General features: G+C 39.8%; 1 protein-coding gene across 5 annotated transcripts in view; it reads left to right on the top strand.

The window, feature by feature from the left end:
* The window catches only part of LOC139478492 (multiple PDZ domain protein-like), a 320,861-nt gene extending 300,649 nt beyond the window's left edge, over positions 1–20,212 (top strand). For 4 of the 5 annotated variants that reach the window (XM_071260981.1, XM_071260979.1, XM_071260982.1 and 1 more), the window contains 10 exons: positions 85–159; positions 680–782; positions 1,550–1,698; positions 1,955–2,038; positions 3,475–3,699; positions 4,201–4,317; positions 5,849–5,996; positions 13,457–13,626; positions 14,329–14,546; positions 16,041–20,212. In XM_071260981.1, the coding sequence (XP_071117082.1) occupies positions 85–159; positions 680–782; positions 1,550–1,698; positions 1,955–2,038; positions 3,475–3,699; positions 4,201–4,317; positions 5,849–5,996; positions 13,457–13,626; positions 14,329–14,546; positions 16,041–16,314 (1,563 nt within the window). In that variant the 3' untranslated portion in view covers positions 16,315–20,212. Of the gene's footprint in view, positions 1–84; positions 160–679; positions 783–1,549; positions 1,699–1,954; positions 2,039–3,474; positions 3,700–4,200; positions 4,318–5,848; positions 5,997–7,972; positions 9,968–13,456; positions 13,627–14,328; positions 14,547–16,040 lie in introns of those variants that run through there. The other variant, XR_011654309.1, reaches the window with a different exon arrangement.
* Positions 20,213–20,251: the final 39 nt, after the last annotated feature.

The raw sequence follows: 20,251 nt of genomic DNA, 5'->3' as shown, positions 1-20,251 counted from the left end.
GCTAACCTCAGTGAAGACCCCTTGCTACCATGGAGAGCGATTTAGTCTTTTGAGCTAACTCACTCACTCACTTGTATATTGTAGGATGGGCAGCTGACAGTTGGAGACCAGATCATGGAGGTTGGAGATAAATCATTAAATGGCGTACATTACGATAAGGTGAGAAGTGACGTTCTGTTCCTACAGCTGCTGAAAAATATGTTCTAGCATATTCTGCTCAGACTCTAAAGCCACTCATGTTGTCTTGATACAAGGGTTGACTGATACGTTCTGGGTCTCACATGGAAGGAACTGCGTTATAGTGAAATCTTTGTTGTGGACATCACATGATGTCCTGGAGATAATGCCACAAAAACCTGAGTCAATATAGCAAATTGGTTGCTGTGACAAGTCAGTAGAATAAGCAGGGTCTGTATCCTTTGGAAAATGGGCAAACTTGAGGAACATGTAGTAATGTCCACAAAAAATTATTTTACTATTACGCAGTTCCTTCTATGTGAGGCTTAGAACTTATCAATCAACCCATGTACAGTGTAGTTCCACACTACATCAGAAATTACCTCAAGGGAAAATAGATGTTATGTTTTTGTTTTCTGTTGTAGCACACTGGCTAAATTTTAATGGAACTGTGTTTTCCTATCAAGGTGAAGCTTATGTAATTGCTTTAACTTCTTAACAGGCAATCGATGTTTTACGACAATCTCAGGGCAGTGTGAAATTAAAGGTTCGAAAGATTGGAAAAGGCAAGCCAGGAGATTTGATCCGACTTGGAAACACAGTTGGTAAGTATATATATCCAGGGAAACGATAGTTGATAGGAAAATGTGATATGTTTATGGACGGAGCTAAACAGGCACTTAATGTTCATTTGTCACAAGAATGTCACTCCTGGAATTCAAGTGCTGTGTGGGTTGTCTAAGGGAGACAACTCTTGAAGGCTCATCCGAAAGTACATCATGCCTTTTTCTTTGTGTCACAAAGTATCCCAGTTTACAGATAGGGCCCTGTATCAGCTGGATAATGCCTGTATGGAATAACATAACATATCATTTGTCCTATTGTGGGTTGTAACTCAGTGTAGGCATATAGGACTAGGACGGGTAACTCAGGTATTCAAACCCTTGGTTCGTCATGTGATATATTGTTTAATGACAATAACATTAAAACTCCATGTCTACACTAAAAGACGCTAAAGTTCGCATTACTTTCTGACTTTTATTTGTTTAAGTAAGGATTTAGCTTCAGGCAACGTCAGTGTATATACATGACCACCATCTTTATATGTGTTTTATATTATCATTAGTTTTTCCTGGGGCTCCAGTGATACTATTTCCATTCAGACATGTTGTACCAAACCCTTAACACCTTCAGCGGGTATCCAGGGACTGTTGGGTAAAAGGGGTCAGGTACCCAGGTAGGGTCAGGTAAAAATGTGTCAAGTATGGATAATAAATTTGGACTTGTCCAAACCCCAAATGCATAGTGTTGATACAATCAAGCATGTCATGCAGTATTTTCCAGATAACTGTATCCATCTGTGTGTTTCCAGATGAATCTTCAACTGACCCTCCTGCCCCAGTTGTGACAACCGACCCCAAGACCTGCCCTATCACCCCAGGTCGAGAGACCCTCATTGAGATAGAAAAGGGTCGTACAGGGCTCGGGCTCAGCATCGTGGGTGGGTCAGACACGCTACTGGTAAGTCAACATGTTGTCTTGACAATTAACTAAGTGATCGTCATTCCCTTTTCCTGTAGTAACTCCTCTGTAAATTAATAACAAAATGATATTATATATGTAAGTTTATTATCTAAGTTGCTGGTGTTATTCAAGTTATTAAAAAAAATGCAATTTCTTTTTGTGGTATGAATTTAAAGAGTAGTGTTTGGTATGGATAACCGGTCAACATTTCTCCTTGAATTTTTGGATTCAGTGTGTTTCACCTGTTTTCCAGGGGGCTATCATTATTCACGAGGTGTATGAAGATGGGGCAGCCTTTAAGGATGGCCGACTTGGTGCTGGGGACCAAATCTTGGAGGTGAGAATCAGATGTCATCTGCTTATTGGCAATCCTTCCTGACGTTACAACCCTCCATGTCCACCTACCCCGTCCATTGCCTTGAATAAGCCAGACACCCCCGATACACCTGTAGACAAACACCATCCTCCTCAAGCCTGTCCAGCACCTACCCAATCCATTGCCTTGACTAAGCCAGACACCCCCGATACACCTGTAGACAAACACCATCCTCCTCAAGCCAGTCCTGCACCTACCCCGCCATTGCCTTGACTAAGCCAGACACCCCCGATACCCCTGTAGACAAACACCATCCTCCTCAAGCCATTCCAGCACCTACACCATCCATCAAATCAAACAGTATCTCCCATTTGTAGCTGTTTGAACACCATCCACATGAATCAAATCAAACAGTACCTACATCAAGTCAAACACTATCAACATCAATCGAGTCAAACAGTACCTACACCAAGTCAAACACCATCCACATGAATCAAATCAAACAGTATCTACATGAATCAAATCAAACTGTACCTACACCAAGTCAAACACCATCCACATGAATCAAATCAAACAGTACCTACATAAAGTCAAACACCATCCACATGAATCAAATCAAACAGTACCTACATAAAGTCAAACACCATCCACATGAATCAAATCAAACACCATCCACATGAATCAAATCAAACTGTACCTACACCAAGTCAAACACCATCCACATGAATCAAATCAAACAGTACCTACATAAAGTCAAACACCATCCACATGAATCAAATCAAACAGTACCTACATAAAGTCAAACACCATCCACATGAATCAAATCAAACACCATCCACATAAATCAAATCAAACACCATCCACATGAATCAAATCAAACAGTACCTACATAAAGTCAAACACCATCCACATGAATCAAATCAAACAGTACCTACACCAAGTCAAACACCATCCACATGAATCAAATCAAACAGTATCTACATAAAGTCAAACACCATCCACATGAATCAAATAAACTGTATCTACACCAAGTCAAACACCATCCACATGAATCAAGTTAAGCAGTATCTACATCAAGTCAAACACTATCCACATACGTCAAGTCAAACAGTACATATATCAAGTCAAACAGTACCTACATCAAGTCAAACAGTACCTACATCAAGTCAAACACCATCCACATATGTTAATTAAACAGTACAACATCAAGTCAAACAGTACCTACATCAAGTCAAACACCATCCACATATGTTAATTAAACTGTACAACATCAAGTCAAACAGTACCTACATCAAGTCAAACACCATCCACATATGTTAATTAAACAGTACAACATCAAGTCAAACAGTACCTACATCAAGTCAAACACCATCCACATATGTTAATTAAACTGTACAACATCAAGTCAGACACCATCACTGTCACCCTCACACCTCTACAACCTCTTCGTATTGCAGGTTAACCGAGAGGACCTGCGTGATGCCACCCATGACCACGCCATCCAGGTGCTGCGGCAGACGCCCTCCAACGTGTGGATCCTCATGTACCGCGACGACAACCAGGTGAAGGAGGAGGACATCTACGACATCTTCAGCGTCGAGCTCATGAAGAAACCGGGCAAGGGTCTCGGACTCAGCATCGTGGGCAAGAAGACTGATGTCGGTGTTTACATATCAGACATTGTGAGTACAACAGAGATCATTGTCAGCAACATAGGCACATGTGGGCATCGACCTGTTTCACATGGGACCTATGACAAGTACACCTTGAATGTTATTCTTAGTTTTGAAGACTGCATGTATATATTAGCTAGCAAAACTTAATTCTTTGATCTACTTAGATTCGAATTGAGTCCAGTATCACAACTGTAAACCCTCTATTTCAAGTTATTTTCAAATGATTAGCTGGGGGATATGAATTTTTTTTCTTCTTTCCAGGGTTAAGTTTGTATTTTTTAGTTCCATACAGTGGGCAACCCTAGTGGTTATAGCATTCACTTGTCATGTCAAAGACCCTTATTCAATTAATATTTTCAAAACTATCTCCTCTTTGGACTCCCTTGCATGGTAAATATCTGTGACCTGCATTTCTTCAGGATTTTATCCCACTGATAGTGCCGCATTACTGCTGAAAGCCAGCCAATGGAATCCTGCCTTGTGGGTGACGTGTCCATGTTGTTTCAGGTGAAAGGCGGGGTGGCAGAAGCTGATGGAAGACTTATGCAAGGGGACCAGATTCTCGCTGTCAATGGAGAAGACATGAGAAACTCAACTCAGGAATATGCAGCAGGCGTTCTTAAGGTAACAGCATTTTAAGTTGGAGATGTAAGGGGAGGTAATCTGTTTCTGGGTTTGTGGGCACTAGAGCTGGGACGAGTCCAAATTTACTACACGGGTACCCAACACCCTATTACCCAACCCTACCTGGGTCCCAACACCCTATTACCCAACCCTGCCTGGGTACCCGACACCCTTGTACCCAACCCTACCTGCGTACCGACACCCTATTACCCAACTCTACCTGGGTACCCGACACCCTATTACCCAACCCTACCTGGGTACCCGACACCCTATTACCCAACTCTACCTGGGTACCCGACACCCTATTACCCAACTCTACCTGGGTACCCGACACCCTATTACCCAACTCTACCTGGGTACCCGACACCCTATTACCCAACTCTACCTGGGCACCCGACACCCTATTACCCAACTCTACCTGGGTACCCGACACCCTATTACCCAACTCTACCTGGGTACCCGACACCCTATTACCCAACTCTACCTGGGTACCCGACACCCTATTACCCAACTCTACCTGGGTACCCAACACCCTATTACCCAACTCTACCTGGGTACCCAACACCCTATTACCCAACTCTACCTGGGTACCCAACACCCTATTTCGCAAACCTACCTGGGTACCCGACACCCTATTTCGCAAACCTACCTGGGTACCCGACACCCTATTTCGCAAACCTACCTGGGTACCCGACACCCTATTTCGCAAACCTACCTGGGTACCCGACACCCTATTTCGCAAACCTACCTGGGTACCCAACACTCTATTACCCAACCCTGCCTGGGTACCCGACACCCTATTTCGCAAACCTACCTGGGTACCAACACCCTATTACCCAACCCTACCTGGATACCTACTGTAGGTTTCAAGTTGGGTACAAAATTTTCGTGGATTTTTTTACCGGAGTCCTGGCAAAATGTATTTAGATGTCGTATAAAACGATCTGATCATGCATACATTGAAGTTGACTGAAGCCTTGTCTGTACTCAAACATAAAATGTCAGAAGGAATGTGGGCATAGTCAGAAAGAAATGCGAACATTAGCTACTTGTACTAGTGTAACCATGGAATTTTATTGTTATTGTCATTAGACAATATATCACATGACAAACCACAGGACCGGGTAGTCCTGTGGGTACCCTGGTCCTACTCAGGACCCACCCGACCCAAGTACCCGAGTTGCCCATCCCAGCCTTCGTCAGCACCACACATGTGATTGTTGGTTTCATCGAAGTGGACTAACACCAGCATCACTGCAGGCTTTTCTTCTTCATCAAGCTGATAGCTTGTGATTTATCTGAAATATTGTTCAAAACCGCGTTAAACACACTCACTCATTCATTGAATCCATTTTGACTCTTCTAGTCTTAATTGAATTGTATTAACTGAAGTTATTGCAGCTACATCCTAACAACGTCTGTAAGAAAACCACATATGCATGCTGAATAGAAACTGATGGTATTTGGTTCTTAAAGCTTTAAGTCTGTCTTGACTCTTTTCATCAGTTACTATTTTTCTTTGGTATTTCAGACATTGATGGGCAAGGTGACAATGATGGTGGGAAGGTTAAAAGCAGGGTCAAGGACATCTTCACGACGAAACTCCAATTCTCCTGGCAGTGCTTTGAAAAAATCAGAATCCAGTGCAAGCAATCGCTCACGGGGGAAACACTCAAAGAGTATGTATGTCTGTCTGTCTGTCTGTCTGTCAGCTGTGTCCGACCTTCCACACTGGTGTACTGGTGTGAATAGTGGCACATTGTGGGAAATACCCTACTTGGGAACAAATGGAAAGAAAGCAAAATATACTGAACTAAAAAAGTTAGGGATCATGAATATATTTTTGGATGTAGGGGGCACGGGTGGCCCAGTCGTCTAAGGTGCCGCGATTCGCTGTGCAGAGTTGCGTCCCTTGGGCACGCCAGAAACCTATGATTGTGGGTTCGAATCTCGGTTTGCCCCGATTATGTTTCTAGGTTTGTCAGCACCATACCCGTGCTTGTGGGTTTCAGCGAAGTGGTAAACGTCTGGGACCTGCATCACTTCGGGCTTTCCTCCCACATTAAGCTGACACGCCGTGATATAACTGGAATACTGTTAAAAGCAGCTTTAAACCCCACTCACTCTCATTTTATGGATATATTTATGAAATTGTATGCTCAGTCTTCACTTTACGAAATATCCCCCAAATTATTCATGATCCCTAAGCTTTTTCAGTATATGTATGTAGTTAATGTATGCAAGATGTATATTTTTTCGAAAATAGTGTATTTCGATTCTGTGATGGCATATTTGTTGCATTTGTACAATGGAACTTGCCATGTATTGCTTCCACTGGTGCAGCAGTGTGTCCTTCTTACATGTACCTGTGTCCACCTTTCATAGACAGTTTACTTTAATCAATTTTAAATCTCTTGAATTTAAAACTAGATGTGATCACCAATTTCGTTTCCAGAACCCGATCAATTATTACTGAAACATAGACAGTAGATTCTGTTCCACAGAAGCGTTAATTATGTAGGACTCGTTAACTGGCCAATTAGCTCTGTAGCCCACTGCATGCTTGTGACTGTGCGGCATGAGACGACTGACTGCCTGCCCTGTGCAGCATGCCACATCTTCATCTCTGTCACCATCTCTCTCTCTAACTGCTACAAGCCAGTCTGGCATCTTAGCCTCTCACCTGATGGTATTTTACTGCACATGTTCCTTGGAAAATATTCACAAAATATTTCTTTTATTGTGACAGATTTATTTATTCATTTATATATTTTTTTCATTTATACACATTGCTTCTTTTATAGGAGTAAGTATTAATAATAATGTTCCTCTTTATATATGTAATGCACCAAATCCAACCCTAAAGCAGGCTCAATGCGTTACATTATTACCCCGATCTTAATTTTCATTCTCAGCTCCCTGGGGAGTATACAACCCAAGATATATTGGTGTTATATTGAGTTATGTTTCTTGTTAATTTTTGAGGATTTTTTTTATTTAGGAGTTACAAAATGTCTTCAAGAAAAATTATTGTTATTTAATATTGATTAATGTTTAGGAATTATTGAGTTATGTGTACATGACAGCTGATACTGGACATAGGGCATAATAGGTAGCAGCTGAGATTAGCTGTGAGGAATTGGCCAGTTCTAACAGTCTCCTGCCTGAATGTCACGACTTATTCTATCATTGTCAACATTTCAGACAAAGTTTGAGAAACTTATTGGGACTTTGTTTTAAGCTCTAACTTTTACACGGTCAAAGGAAAGTTTGTCTGCATTTGAAAATGTCACTGTCACTGTCACCTGGATCTTTCTTTCTGAACATGATGAAGATTTATTTAAGTCTGTTTAAAATTGTACAAAATGGTAATTTTGTCATTAGAAATGAACAGCTGTTAAACAAGACCACACACCAATGATGATATTGCTCATCTCATGGAATCTCTGCATATTTTTTAAATCCAAAATAACACAATTCTTTAAAATAACATTTTATAGATATGAGGAAATTGTAATCTTAAACATTGTCTTGAAAAATGAAATGTTGACAAGCTGTGCATTAATATCACAGTACAGTTTGGTTGATTTCAACACATTTTCTGTACCATGATTTCTTCATATACAATAGCATCCTCTCTCCTTCCATGTTGCAGGTCTCCCCTCCTCTAAAAGCTACTAATCTCCAGTTCTGTAATTTACTTCTCATCTTTCATAAACACAAACCTTTTTGTACCCACTATTTTCTTGCATAAGCACGCTAATTACTCTCATGTGAATAGTATTGTCCTTTTGCTACCGACTCAGTGTATCCGATCATCATTGCAATCCAAATGGTATTTTAAATAATAATGATATACATTTGTAAGACAATCGTTGAAACGTTGAATATCCGTACTCGGACTAGTCAGGCCTGATGCTATAAGTCAATATGAAAACAGCTTGCTATTCTCTATATCTCTGATATACTCCTACACTTCAAAGCTGAGCAATAATGTATGTATTATATCACTTGTTACTACATATGTAACATATATGAAAAAATATATATGGTAACAATAAATAAATACCTACACATTACGCAATAATTCTGACTATATGATAAGTTGAAGTGTATTGTCAATACTAGCCCAGGTCAAACTGAGTGTATAGCATTCCAGATTGTTACGGAACGGATGCTTGATATTGTGTATATAATCTTGATGAACATGCATAGATATATGATATTGCACAATAGTCTCCGTGGATAGAATAACCTCAATATGCTTCATGTGGAGATTTTCCTCACGCAATACTTTTAAGTTTTCCAAAAAAGAAGACATTTGTTTTGTTCGTATGTACATACAGCTTTAAGATGTTATGCAAGCAGAGACAAAGGGTGTTTGTTTGTGATATGGTGTGGTTGATCAATTCACGAATCATCACATTTGACCATGTGAGGAAGACAACTTTCTTTGCAAATTGAAATACTGTATTCGACGTAATAAGCGCCCTTCTCTAATAAGCGCCTACGGCGATATTTGCTAATATGTTGGCAAGTGAACAATCCCAGTTAGCCCCCTTCCGATTGATCAATGTACACAAGACTTATTTATTCGTGTATAATACTCACTCGTGTGTTATATGCCCCCCTAATTATGGGCAATTAAATTCTGGAAAAATGTATTTGTCGTATATAAACAGTCAGGCCGTTAGCATAAACCACGAAATTTATCTTTCAACTCTGTTTTTTCCACCAAAATAATATTCTAATAAGAGCCCCCTATTTCTAATTTTGAGAGCACCCTGGGCGCTTATTACGTCGAATACGGTATGTTACTTTCGTCTTAACATTGTAACGGTATTTTATAATGTTGATAATATCGGGTATTATAAAGAAGTTGTTATCCATATTAATACTCCTTGTCAAATGGCTCATTACATACCAAGATAATGGGATATTACCGTAGTCAGTGTAATTACTACACCCTGAATTCCGTTTTTATGATAATCTGTAGTAATAGGGGGATGCCGGGTCAGATGATGAAGAATCAACAGCTGAGTGTGCATCAATAGAATATTAGTTTTTTATGTGATATGACCTTTATTGTCAAACATGTTAATAATAAATGATAAATACTCTTAAGTGACAATTGAATAAGAAAATTGTCTTAGAAGAATGTGACATAAGGCTGTTGTATGACAATCAAAAGAGACCATTGAAAAATAATCAATTCTGTCAACTTAATTTGATCATTGAAAAATGTCTTAAATGAAATGTGAATCATTAATTCTGTAAGTTAACAACTTAATTTGATCATTGAAAAATATCTTAAATGAAACGTGAATCATTAATTCTGTCAGTTAACAACTCAATTTGATCATTGAAAAATGTCTTAAATGAAATGTGAATCATTAATTCTGTCAGTTAACAACTTAATTTGACCATTGAAAATTATCATGCGAATTGTGAATAATTAATGCCCTTTATGTGATGATTGAATAAGACCTTTGGAAATTGTCAGAAGAAACGTGAATAATTAACACCTTAAAGTGACGGTGGAGCAAGACCATTGAAAATTGTCTTGTGAAATGTGAAATATGGAAAGGTACTGACCAGTAAGCGCAGAATCTGGACTGGTAGCTTTTGGACGCTGGAGTAATATTAAGAGGTTAGAACACTTGATATATTTTGCATGATTTATTTCCTGTATCCTGTATGGGCAGTCTCCTCTCACTGTACTCTGTGTAAGCTGCATACCATGTGCTTGGGGTGGTTTTCCGCAGACTGGACACTGCTACCATTGTACACCGATACTTACCATGTGTCAACAATATCACATTAACTGCTTCAGACATAACCTCCTGCGCGAAGGTGATGCAGTATGTGTCCACAGATTAACCCTAGTCATTCTTACTTCGAAATTTGATCATGTCTTTTCTGAATCATACTGAAGATTAAATTTTATTTATCATTGCTAGTTACATGAGTCGAAGTGGATTTAGGAAATTATGTAATTTCAAGTTTGAAAGAAACCTGATATAAGGAATATCAGTTTTTGTTTATTAAATGCATTCTTCAGATCTGCAGTGTGGAATATCATGTCAATACACAATGCTTTTCTTGAAAGTTTCATTTTATCCCAATGATCTGTTACTTTTAGTCTTCTCTTGTCTTCTTTCATGTCCTCTTCCATTGGCACAAACTCCTGTGTTGTGACATGTGTGCTCCATATTCAACCTAGGGCTCCGGAAGCCTCTAAGTTGTACGCCACTGATTTATCATCACTATAAGCTTGTCCTGCACCCCCACACACCCCACACCCCCAGCCCTTCTCAGTCTTACCATGCATCCCCCCACCCCACAGCCAACCCAGCTGTTATGCCCCCCTCTTTTCAAACTCTGGCCATCATCTCGTTGCCTTAAAGAAGGAATCTTTGGAATATGTATATATATAGGAATGCCTGTATCTATTATGAATACTGAGGCATTCAACTTCAGATACATAAAAATATTACGCTTTTATTTTCAGGGTGTAGTATCTCAGTAATTGTATTGCATTATACATAATGAACCATGTCCCTATTATTTAGTATTCTAGTAGTTGGATTACTACGTAGATTGAACCCTGAGTTGGGAATATTCGACAGGACCTCATGCTTGTCCAATGTGGATTCCAGGTAAACTAGGTCCTCAGTACCTATGTATTCCAGTGGGGATTCCAGGTAAACTAGGTCCTCCGTACCCATATATTCCAGTGGGGATTCCAGGTAAACTAGGTCCTCAGTACCCATATATTCCAGTGGGGATTCCAGGTAAACTAGGTCCTCCGTACCCCATATATTCCAGAGGGGATTCCAGGTAAACTAGGTCCTCAGTACCCATATATTCCAGTGGGGATTCCAGGTAAACTAGGTCCTCAGTACCCATATATTCCAGAGGGGATTCCAGGTAAACTAGGTCCTCAGTAGCCATATATTCCAGAGGGGATTCCAGGTAAACTAGGTCCTCAGTACCCATATATTCCAGAGGGGATTCCAGGTAAACTAGGTCCTCCGTACCCCATGTATTCCAGGTAAACTAGGTCCTCCGTACCCCATGTATTCCAGGTAAACTAGGTCCTCTGTACCCCATATATTCCAGTGGGGATTCCAAGTAAACTAGGTCCTCCGTACCCCATATATTCCAGTGGGGATTCCAGGTAAACTAGGTCCTCTGTACCCCATATATTCCAGTGGGGATTCCAGGTAAACTAGGTCCTCCGTACTCATATATTCCAGTGGGGGTTCCAGGTAAACTAGGTCCAAATTAACCCCATATATTCCAGTGGGGATTCCAGGTAAACTATGTCCTCAGTTCCCATATATTCCAGTGGGGGTTCCAGGTAAACTAGGTCCACAGTACCCATGTATTCCAGAGGGGGTTCCAGGTAAACTAGGTCCTCAGTACCCGTATATTCCAGTGGGGATTCCAGGTAAACTAGGTCCTCCGTACCCATATATTCCAGAGGGGATTCCAGGTAAACTAGGTCCTCAGTACCCGTATATTCCAGTGGGGATTCCAGGTAAAGTAGGTCCTCAGTACCCATATATTCCAGTGGGGGTTTCATGTAAACTAGGTCCTCCGTACTCATATATTTCAGAGGGGATTCCAGGTAAACTAGGTCCTCCGTACCCCATATATTCCAGTGGGGATTCCAGGTAAACTAGGTCCTCAGTACCCATATATTCCTGTGGGGATTCCAGGTAAACCAGGTCCTCAGTACCCATATATTCCAGTGGGGATTCCAGGTAAACGAGGTCCTCCGTACCCATATATTCCAGTGGGGATTCCAGGTAAACTATGTCCTCAGTACCCATATATTCCAGTGGGGATTCTAGGTAAACTAGGTCCTCCGTACCCATATATTCCAGTGGGGGTTCCAGGTAAACTAGGTCCTCCGTACCCATATATTCCAGTGGGCATTCCAGGTAAACTAGGTCCTCCGTACCCATATATTCCTGTGGGGATTCCAGGTAAACTAGGTCCTCAGTACCCATATATTCCTGTGGGGATTCCAGGTAAACTAGGTCCATTACAAGGATAAAGTGGTAACAGTGTGTGACCTGGCTGATTGTGTATGATCATGGCATAGCAGTCTGGTCATTCATCCACTGGTTCGCCGTATTGCTGATTGCAGGTTGAATCTAGGTTGAATATGGAGTTACCTCAACAGCTGTCTGTGCAAAGAAAATGTGTCATATTCCTTTGATGATCACGAAGAAAACAATAGAAATTATGAAATCTCAGAAGCTTTCATATCTTAAAATGAACAAATTGTTCATGGAAAACTATCAAGATTTGTGAACCTATTGATTTCACCATGTAGCTCACTATTTTAATGTTTATTTATCAACTGTGTGTTCAGTAAACCTGTTCCTTTTTTACCAGAATTTTGTTTCATGTGTTTTATTTCCTTGCAGGACTAGTTGACATTTGTTAATAGAATCCATTTATTTTCTTATATCCCATGTTTCTCAGTTTTGGCAGTGTGCACACTCTTTAGGCTACTGAAGTGTTACCCTGTCAGCTTATGACAATAGGTCTAGATGACTTGGTTTTCTTGACAAATGTTCAAACTGAATAACTAAAACAATTGATTTTAATGAATAAAATATCTTATGCATGTACCGCATGTTTTATTTCAGGGATGTAGAATGTATTATTACCAAGTATGATATTACTACCTGTACCTTTCTATCCATGTGTATCATGTACCATTGGCATGAGGCTGCATATACCAGCACAGATCATATGAAGCCAAATTTGCATTTCCCATTATTTTACCTGTCACAGTTGGGTATGGAAATTAATCTCGTCCCCTGCTTCATGAATCTTGTTTGCTTCTGGTATATGTAATGTTAAATGGATTTAACATTCTTTGTCATTATTTACAATTGTTTTGTTGTCTTGCTTTTGAAACTGTTTTTTGTAGTTGGTGTTTGAAATTGTATTCTGTCTCTTGATGCTTGATTTTCAAATATTTGAATATATACGATTGTTGAATCTTGTAACCTGATCTTGTGTTAGAGTAATGTTGTAAAGGAATCGATGCTAATGTCTGATGTGGCAGGATGTGAGTGTTACCATGGCTACAGTTTTCCCTGACTTCCTGTTCTAGATGTGAGTGTGGACTGGACACACCTGAGGAACGTGGAGCTCCAACATGACGAGTCCGGCTCCCTGGGGCTGAGCATTGCCGGTGGGGTGGGCTCCCCGCTCGGGGACGTCCCCATCATTGTTGCAAACCTTACCCCCACAGGCCCAGCGGCAAGGTGTGGCAGGTTACGGGTAAGTCAGCATCTGAGTTGTAGAGGCGGGAGAGCTCCCCTCAAGGAAATGTACCTATCGTAGTTCCCGACCTCCCATTCTTTAACATTGACTTAGCACAATTGTAGTTCTGAGGTCATTGTGAGGAACAGGAACCAGGGCAGTATTCCGATGATAGCTTTATTGCCTTCCTATATATGCCCGAAATAGATGGCAAGAAATTTGACACATTGTTCATCTGAAAGTTGTGAATTAAGTTGCTTCTGTGTAATCTACATCTTTGGGAATTCAGGCAGAGTAGGTCCCAAGAATCCTACACTTGCAGGACGTAGGATTAGTTTCTGACCAGGCTGGATGTATGTCACTGAACCAAGTCAACATGGATCTTTGGAATATTGCTAACTGTGGTGTTTAAACACCATTCACTCAATAATGTAATTGTTCGCTAATCATCTGACTGTGAAAGTCTGGTAATGTTCCCTTATCATCTGACTGTGAAAGTCTGGTAATGTTCCCTTATCATCTGACTGTGAAAGTCTGGTAATGTTCACTTATCTGGTAATGTTGCAAATGTTTTAAAGTGAAAGTCTGGAAATGCCGCTTATGTTTGTCTGACAGTGAAAGTCTGGTAATGTCACAAATGTCTGATAGTGAAAGTCTGGTAATGTCACAAATATTTGAAAGTGAAAGTCTGGTAATGTCACGAATGTTCCTCCACTGCAGGTTGGTGACAAGATCCTGATGATCAACAACCGGTCAACAGATGGCATGACTCACGACGAGGCAGTTGCCGTGCTGAAGTCAACAACACCCGTCATGTTACAGGTCATCCAGGGGGAGGAACTAGCGGTTAGCGTCAACGGCAGTCGCTCACGCCAAGTCAGCACTGACATGTCCAATGACCCAACTGCCACCGAACTGACCGTGTCTCCAGCTGATGGGTCAGTACATGTTTACAGTGAGGGGGCATAGTGGCCCACTCTGGGTAGACCCGGGGTACAATAGTTCTGCAGCATTCCATTGGTTGTCATAATAGGTCCTCAGCCATGATCTTGCTGGAATATTGCTTAAAGTGGTGTAACTCAAACACGTAAGAGGTAACTAAAAACAATAGGATGGTGAGGCTTGGTGTCCAGCTGTAGGTCAGACTCAGTTATTGCTGGAAAATTGCTGATTGCAGGGTAAAACTACAAGACCAAACCTGGTGGTCTAGTAGTTGAAGGTGTCGCTGCACAGAGCTGTTTCTTGGACATTCTGATTATGGCTTCTAATTTATTATCCCCCCGACATATAATGACGGGGGGATATAGCCATCAGTATGTCCGTCGGTCCGTCTGTCTGTCTGTCTGTCTGTCTGTCTGTCTGTCTGTCCGTCTGTAATCATTGTTTGTCCGGAGCATATTTCCTAAACCGTACAACCTAGCTTCACAAAACTTGGTACACTTACCAATCAAGCTCAGTAGTAGTGCCTTTTGCTATTTAGAGATTTTTAGAATTTTTTATTTTTGTCGTTTCCATGGAAATATTATGAAATTAGGAAATTTGAGGGTAGTGCTCTTGTCTGGAGCATATTTCCTAAACCGTACAACCTAGCTTCCCAAAACTTGGTACACTTAACAATCACGCTCAGTAGAAGTGCCTTTTGCCATTTAGAGATTTTTAGAATTTTATATTTTTGTTATTTCCACGGAAATTTTATGAACTTAGGAAATTTGAGGGTACTGCTCTTGTCCAAAGCATATTTTCTAAACCGTACAACCTAGCTTTGCAAAACTTGGTACACTTAACAATCAGGCTCAATAGAAGTGCCTTTTGCTATTTAGAGATTTTCAGAATTTTATATTTTTGTCGTTTCCATGGAAATATGATGAACTTAGGAAATTTGAGGGTAGTGCTCTTGTCCGGACCATATCTCCCGAACCATACAACTTAGCTTCTCAATTTTTTTTTACACCTATCAAGCAGGTTATGTAGTGGTGCCTTTGCTATTAACAGAATTTTTATTTTTTATTTTTTCAATTTAAATTGAAAATTGAGGAACTGTGTCCTCGTCTGGAGCATATCTTCTAATCATGCGACAGAGATTCACCAAACTTTATGCACATATCAATCATGTTCACTAGTAGCGCAGTTTGTTATTTATAGATTTTAATCTTTTTAATTTGTAGCCCCTGACATTTGAGATCATCAGAAAGTGAGCTACATGAACCAATATTTAATAACCTTCATTATATTTCTGGTTTTGGCATCAAGGAAAAAGATTCCTTTGCCAATCTAAATACATTTGAAGGTACACACAGTTTACCGACATGCCACGTCGGGGGGATATGTCATCTTCGGATCACTCTTGTTCTTTTCTTAATCAGTGTTCAGTTGCCACGTTTTGTGCACATTAGAATTCATATGTTATAGCCAGTTTTTTTTTCTTTTGCCAGGCAAGCCCCACAATGCAGCACCCTGATTCTAGAGCGAGGTCATGAAGGCCTGGGTTTCTCGATCGTTGGAGGTCATGGAAGTCCACATGGAGATCTGCCTATCTATGTGAAGAATGTCTTTGAGAAGGGAGCTGCGGCCGAGAATGGGGGCTTGAAAAGAGGGGATCAGATTCTGGCTGTGAATGGGAAAAGTCTGGATGGACTTACACACGACGAAGCTGTCAATATTCTGAAAAACGCACGAGGAAAAGTGACTCTTTCTGTGTTGTCTTGATGTTGGGCCGCGACAACATGTTATTATCATTCAGTGGGACCAGTTGTATTGTTGACAAGCTTTGGCAAAGTATGCTAGACACAGACAGCATCAATCAGGAACAGATCCAGAAACCGTGCAAATAATCTCCATGGACACTATTTCTTGGGAAGAATCGTCATGGATACCAATACCACAAGAAATGTTATTCAAGAAACAGAAACAAAGGATATCAGTGAAACAAAACATCATCAAGTGATTTTGATATGTCAGAGAACGTTCTATGAATTTGTGTCCAATTGTTAAAAAAAGTTGGGTAACCATGTCTGTAAATGGTGACCATGCATTGAAAACATTGTGCCAGAGCTTGAAAATAATATTATTTGTTTCTTCACAATTATCAGATATCAAAATGGTTGTGACAGTGACTTTCAGACTTTTGGGGGATGACAGAACTTTACAATGGATACACTCAATAATAATAAAGTTATGCAAATACTGGTTGTCATTGTGAACAAGTAACAAAACACTCAATCATTATTATTGGATGCTTGAAATAAAAGGTACAAGGACTGAAACCACCAAATTCCACAAACTACGGATATGAGTTTGCGATGTTTGTGTCTCAGTTAGTGAGTATATCCATTGAAGACTTCTCTACTGTTGCTGTTATTTTTGTATATGGTGTATGATAGTGTTTTCATTTTTTTACAGGATTTGCAACTGTGATAGTGAGATTTAATTATGTTACAAGAATTTGAGAACATTGATATCATTTCTTTGGATTAGATATCATCCTGTCCCCATTGTAGCTGAAATGTCTCAATATGAAGAAAAACACTATAAGAATGAAACCTTGTCTCACCCCATTACAAATATGCAATGTTTTTGAGGGACATGCATTACTGGACCAATATATTGGGATATCAGACAAAATTCTTTACAGAAGTATGTATATAATGATAACTGCAGTAGATCATTTAGTGTATTCCCTTATATTAGATTTAGATCCTGTTGACTGAACCTTATTAGCATACCTTTAGTGAACAGAAAAACTAAATTCCACTTTTGTATTTATCAGAGAGATGTGAAACTATGAACAGTGAGTTTGGATGCAACACTCATCGTTGACTGATCAAGGTTTCTTTATTCGAGTTTTGGACTGGGATTTTTTTATATTTGGAACATCCTTTCAAAACATTTGTTTAAAAAAGTTATTTTAAATAACATTTTGAAAAAAATCAAAATTATTTTTTTATTTGGCAACATTTTCTTTGTTCTAAAAAATATTCCAAGATTATTTTATTGCAATGTTTCTTTGGTAAGAATAATTGAGAAATTCCAGATACTCCCCAGAAAGTAACAATATTATACACTGGTAGTCCCATGTGTGGCATCCTACATGATTTGGATACTTAGGAAGGTTTTTTGTATGGCTTGCAGAATGACAGAATGTTGATGATTATTACTCTTCATTATATAACAAATGCATATTGCAGAGATGAGTGAGATAATACATTACGTGTTGATCAACTTTTCCATTTTTCTATTTCATTTTATATGACAGGTGTTTTCTAATGCTTTTGAACAATTTTCATGACTTGATTTGTTGCATCCAGTGCCCCTGCAGGTAATATGGTAATGTCATGCAGGTGGTGTGGTAATGTCATGATGTCATGCAGGTGGTGTGGTAATGTCATGAAAGGCAGGTGTCGTGGTAATGTCATGATGTCATGCAGGTGGTATGGTAATGTCATGATGTCATGCAGGTGGTGTGGTAATGTCATGAAAGGCAGGTGTCGTGGTAATGTCATGATGTCATGCAGGTGGTGTGGTAATGTCATGATGTCATGCAGGTGGTGTGGTAATGTCATGAAAGGCAGGTGTCGTGGTAATGTCATGCAGGTGGTGTGATAATGTCATGATGTGATGGTAATAATGTCATGATAGCAATGTCATGTCATCATGTCATGGTAGCAATGTCATGATGTCATGCAGGTAATGTGGCTATGTCACGCAGGTGGTGTGGTTATGTCCTGAAAGGCAGGTGTGGGGTTGAGTGGCATTGATGTGGAACCTGATGGTACCAAGAAACATAGGACGGAAGAAGGCAGGGGCTACACATCATATTAACTCTGACTGGTGTATTGTTTTTGCCAAAGTTCAGTTTCATGGAATGAGAACAAAAAAAATCAGAAATGAAAAGAAATAAATGATTCTTACTTTTCATAAGATGAGCAGTCTTAAAATAGTATCATAATACATTGGTGGTCATCATATATCAAATAACATGTAGAAACACATGGGTTAGCTGGTTCCCTATCTGAATGTCCAGTTGGTATATAAAGAATCTCACCCGAGTGTCTTTTGATATCAAATATATCAAAACGAGTTGATAAAAGTGGAAATATTCCGAGGCTTGCCGAGGATTTTTGCCACTTTTATCAACGAGTGTTGATATATTTGATATAACAAGACACGAGGGTGAGATTTTATTTATCATCCAACATCATTCTTCCAACTTATTCAATTTGTAGACAATAATTAGCAGTGTCTTCAGTGTAAAACGTACTGCTAACAGCTTCAGTAGCAGAGCCATTAGTGATGTCATTTGATTGTGACGTCATGGTAACCAGTGACGTCACAATGGTCTGCAAAGCATTGTGATGTAATTCCATTGCAGCGATATCTACAATGTAGACACTTTAGTTGGTCCTCTGAATGTCCAGTTGGTATATAACAGACAACTATGGTCACTGGTTAGCATCGGATATCCATACATCCTCTATACACATTAGTTGGTTCCCTATCTGATTGTCAATTTGGTATTTAACAGACAAAAGTGGTCCTTGGTGGTCATCCGATGTCCATGCACTATGTAGACACATGATAAGGAATGGTAGTCTTCCTGTCTGTTATATTGTAGCATGCAGGGACAAACATGTTTGGACATCGGTTGGCTTACACTTCATAGACTGTAAGGGATATAGGAATGATATGATTCTGTAGAGTTAGACCCAGGTGGACAGAGCTGCCAGGAATACAGATCGTTCCACAGAACCACACAAACATCTGAGTTGCCACAGCCTTTCTATGACGGACGAGACGAGTCGGTTGTACCTGTTCGAATGACAGCACTTGTTTCTTTGTCTTGGTATCAGGTGGTAGAAACAATGTAGTGACTAGAACACATTCCATTGGTATTTGTTAGCTTGCAAGAATTTGTCTTCCTCCTTGAGTTACCATTGATGAAGCTGTGGCTTGTCAGGGAGTATCTCGGACACAGTCACCTAACCCCATGCACATTAACCCTGTCACTGATAGATAACACAAACCTCAATCTCAAAGTGTATGTGAGTACCTGTACTTGTCATTCCTTGGGTTAAGGTGGTGTAGTCTTTGATAACTGAAAAAAGTCTTAACCCTTTCAAACAGATTTTAATCCTATGGAACCGCCATGGATTTATCTATCAGTTAAAGGGTTGCACCTCACAGATGAGGATGTTTTCATTTAAAGCTGCAGCACCATTTCTGTCTATGCAATTTCTGCTGGGCCCTTTAACTTCCAAGCATTCTCATTGGCTAAAATTCAAATGTCTCAATTTTCATTGGTTGGCCAAAGTAGATAAGTTGCTGGCAACAGTTAGAAGCTGTGAATAAATGTGATAGCTTACCATTTTAACAGAACTGTTTATCAATACTTAGTGTAACAATGATCTTGGAGATTATATAGTGGTTAACCCAGTGTTATAGAGACTCATGCAGATATTTATCATTGATAAGCACTTGTGTGACTGGATCCTCCTCCATTGTCACATTGTGCTGTTGAGTTTACTGTTTATATCACATACGATGGCTTCTTAATTATCACTGTTTATGCTAACTCCCATTACCCACGATTTGTACTAAATAAAGTATATTTACATGAAATGGGTGTTCTTGTTTGTACAAGCAGCTG

This window comes from Haliotis cracherodii, unplaced genomic scaffold (assembly GCF_022045235.1).
Source record: "Haliotis cracherodii isolate W230 unplaced genomic scaffold, xgHalCrac1.p SCAF_4, whole genome shotgun sequence".
Lineage (NCBI taxonomy): Eukaryota > Metazoa > Mollusca > Gastropoda > Lepetellida > Haliotidae > Haliotis > Haliotis cracherodii.
The sequence above is the reverse complement of the archived record's forward strand: the minus strand, read 5'-3'. Positions and strand labels throughout refer to the sequence as shown.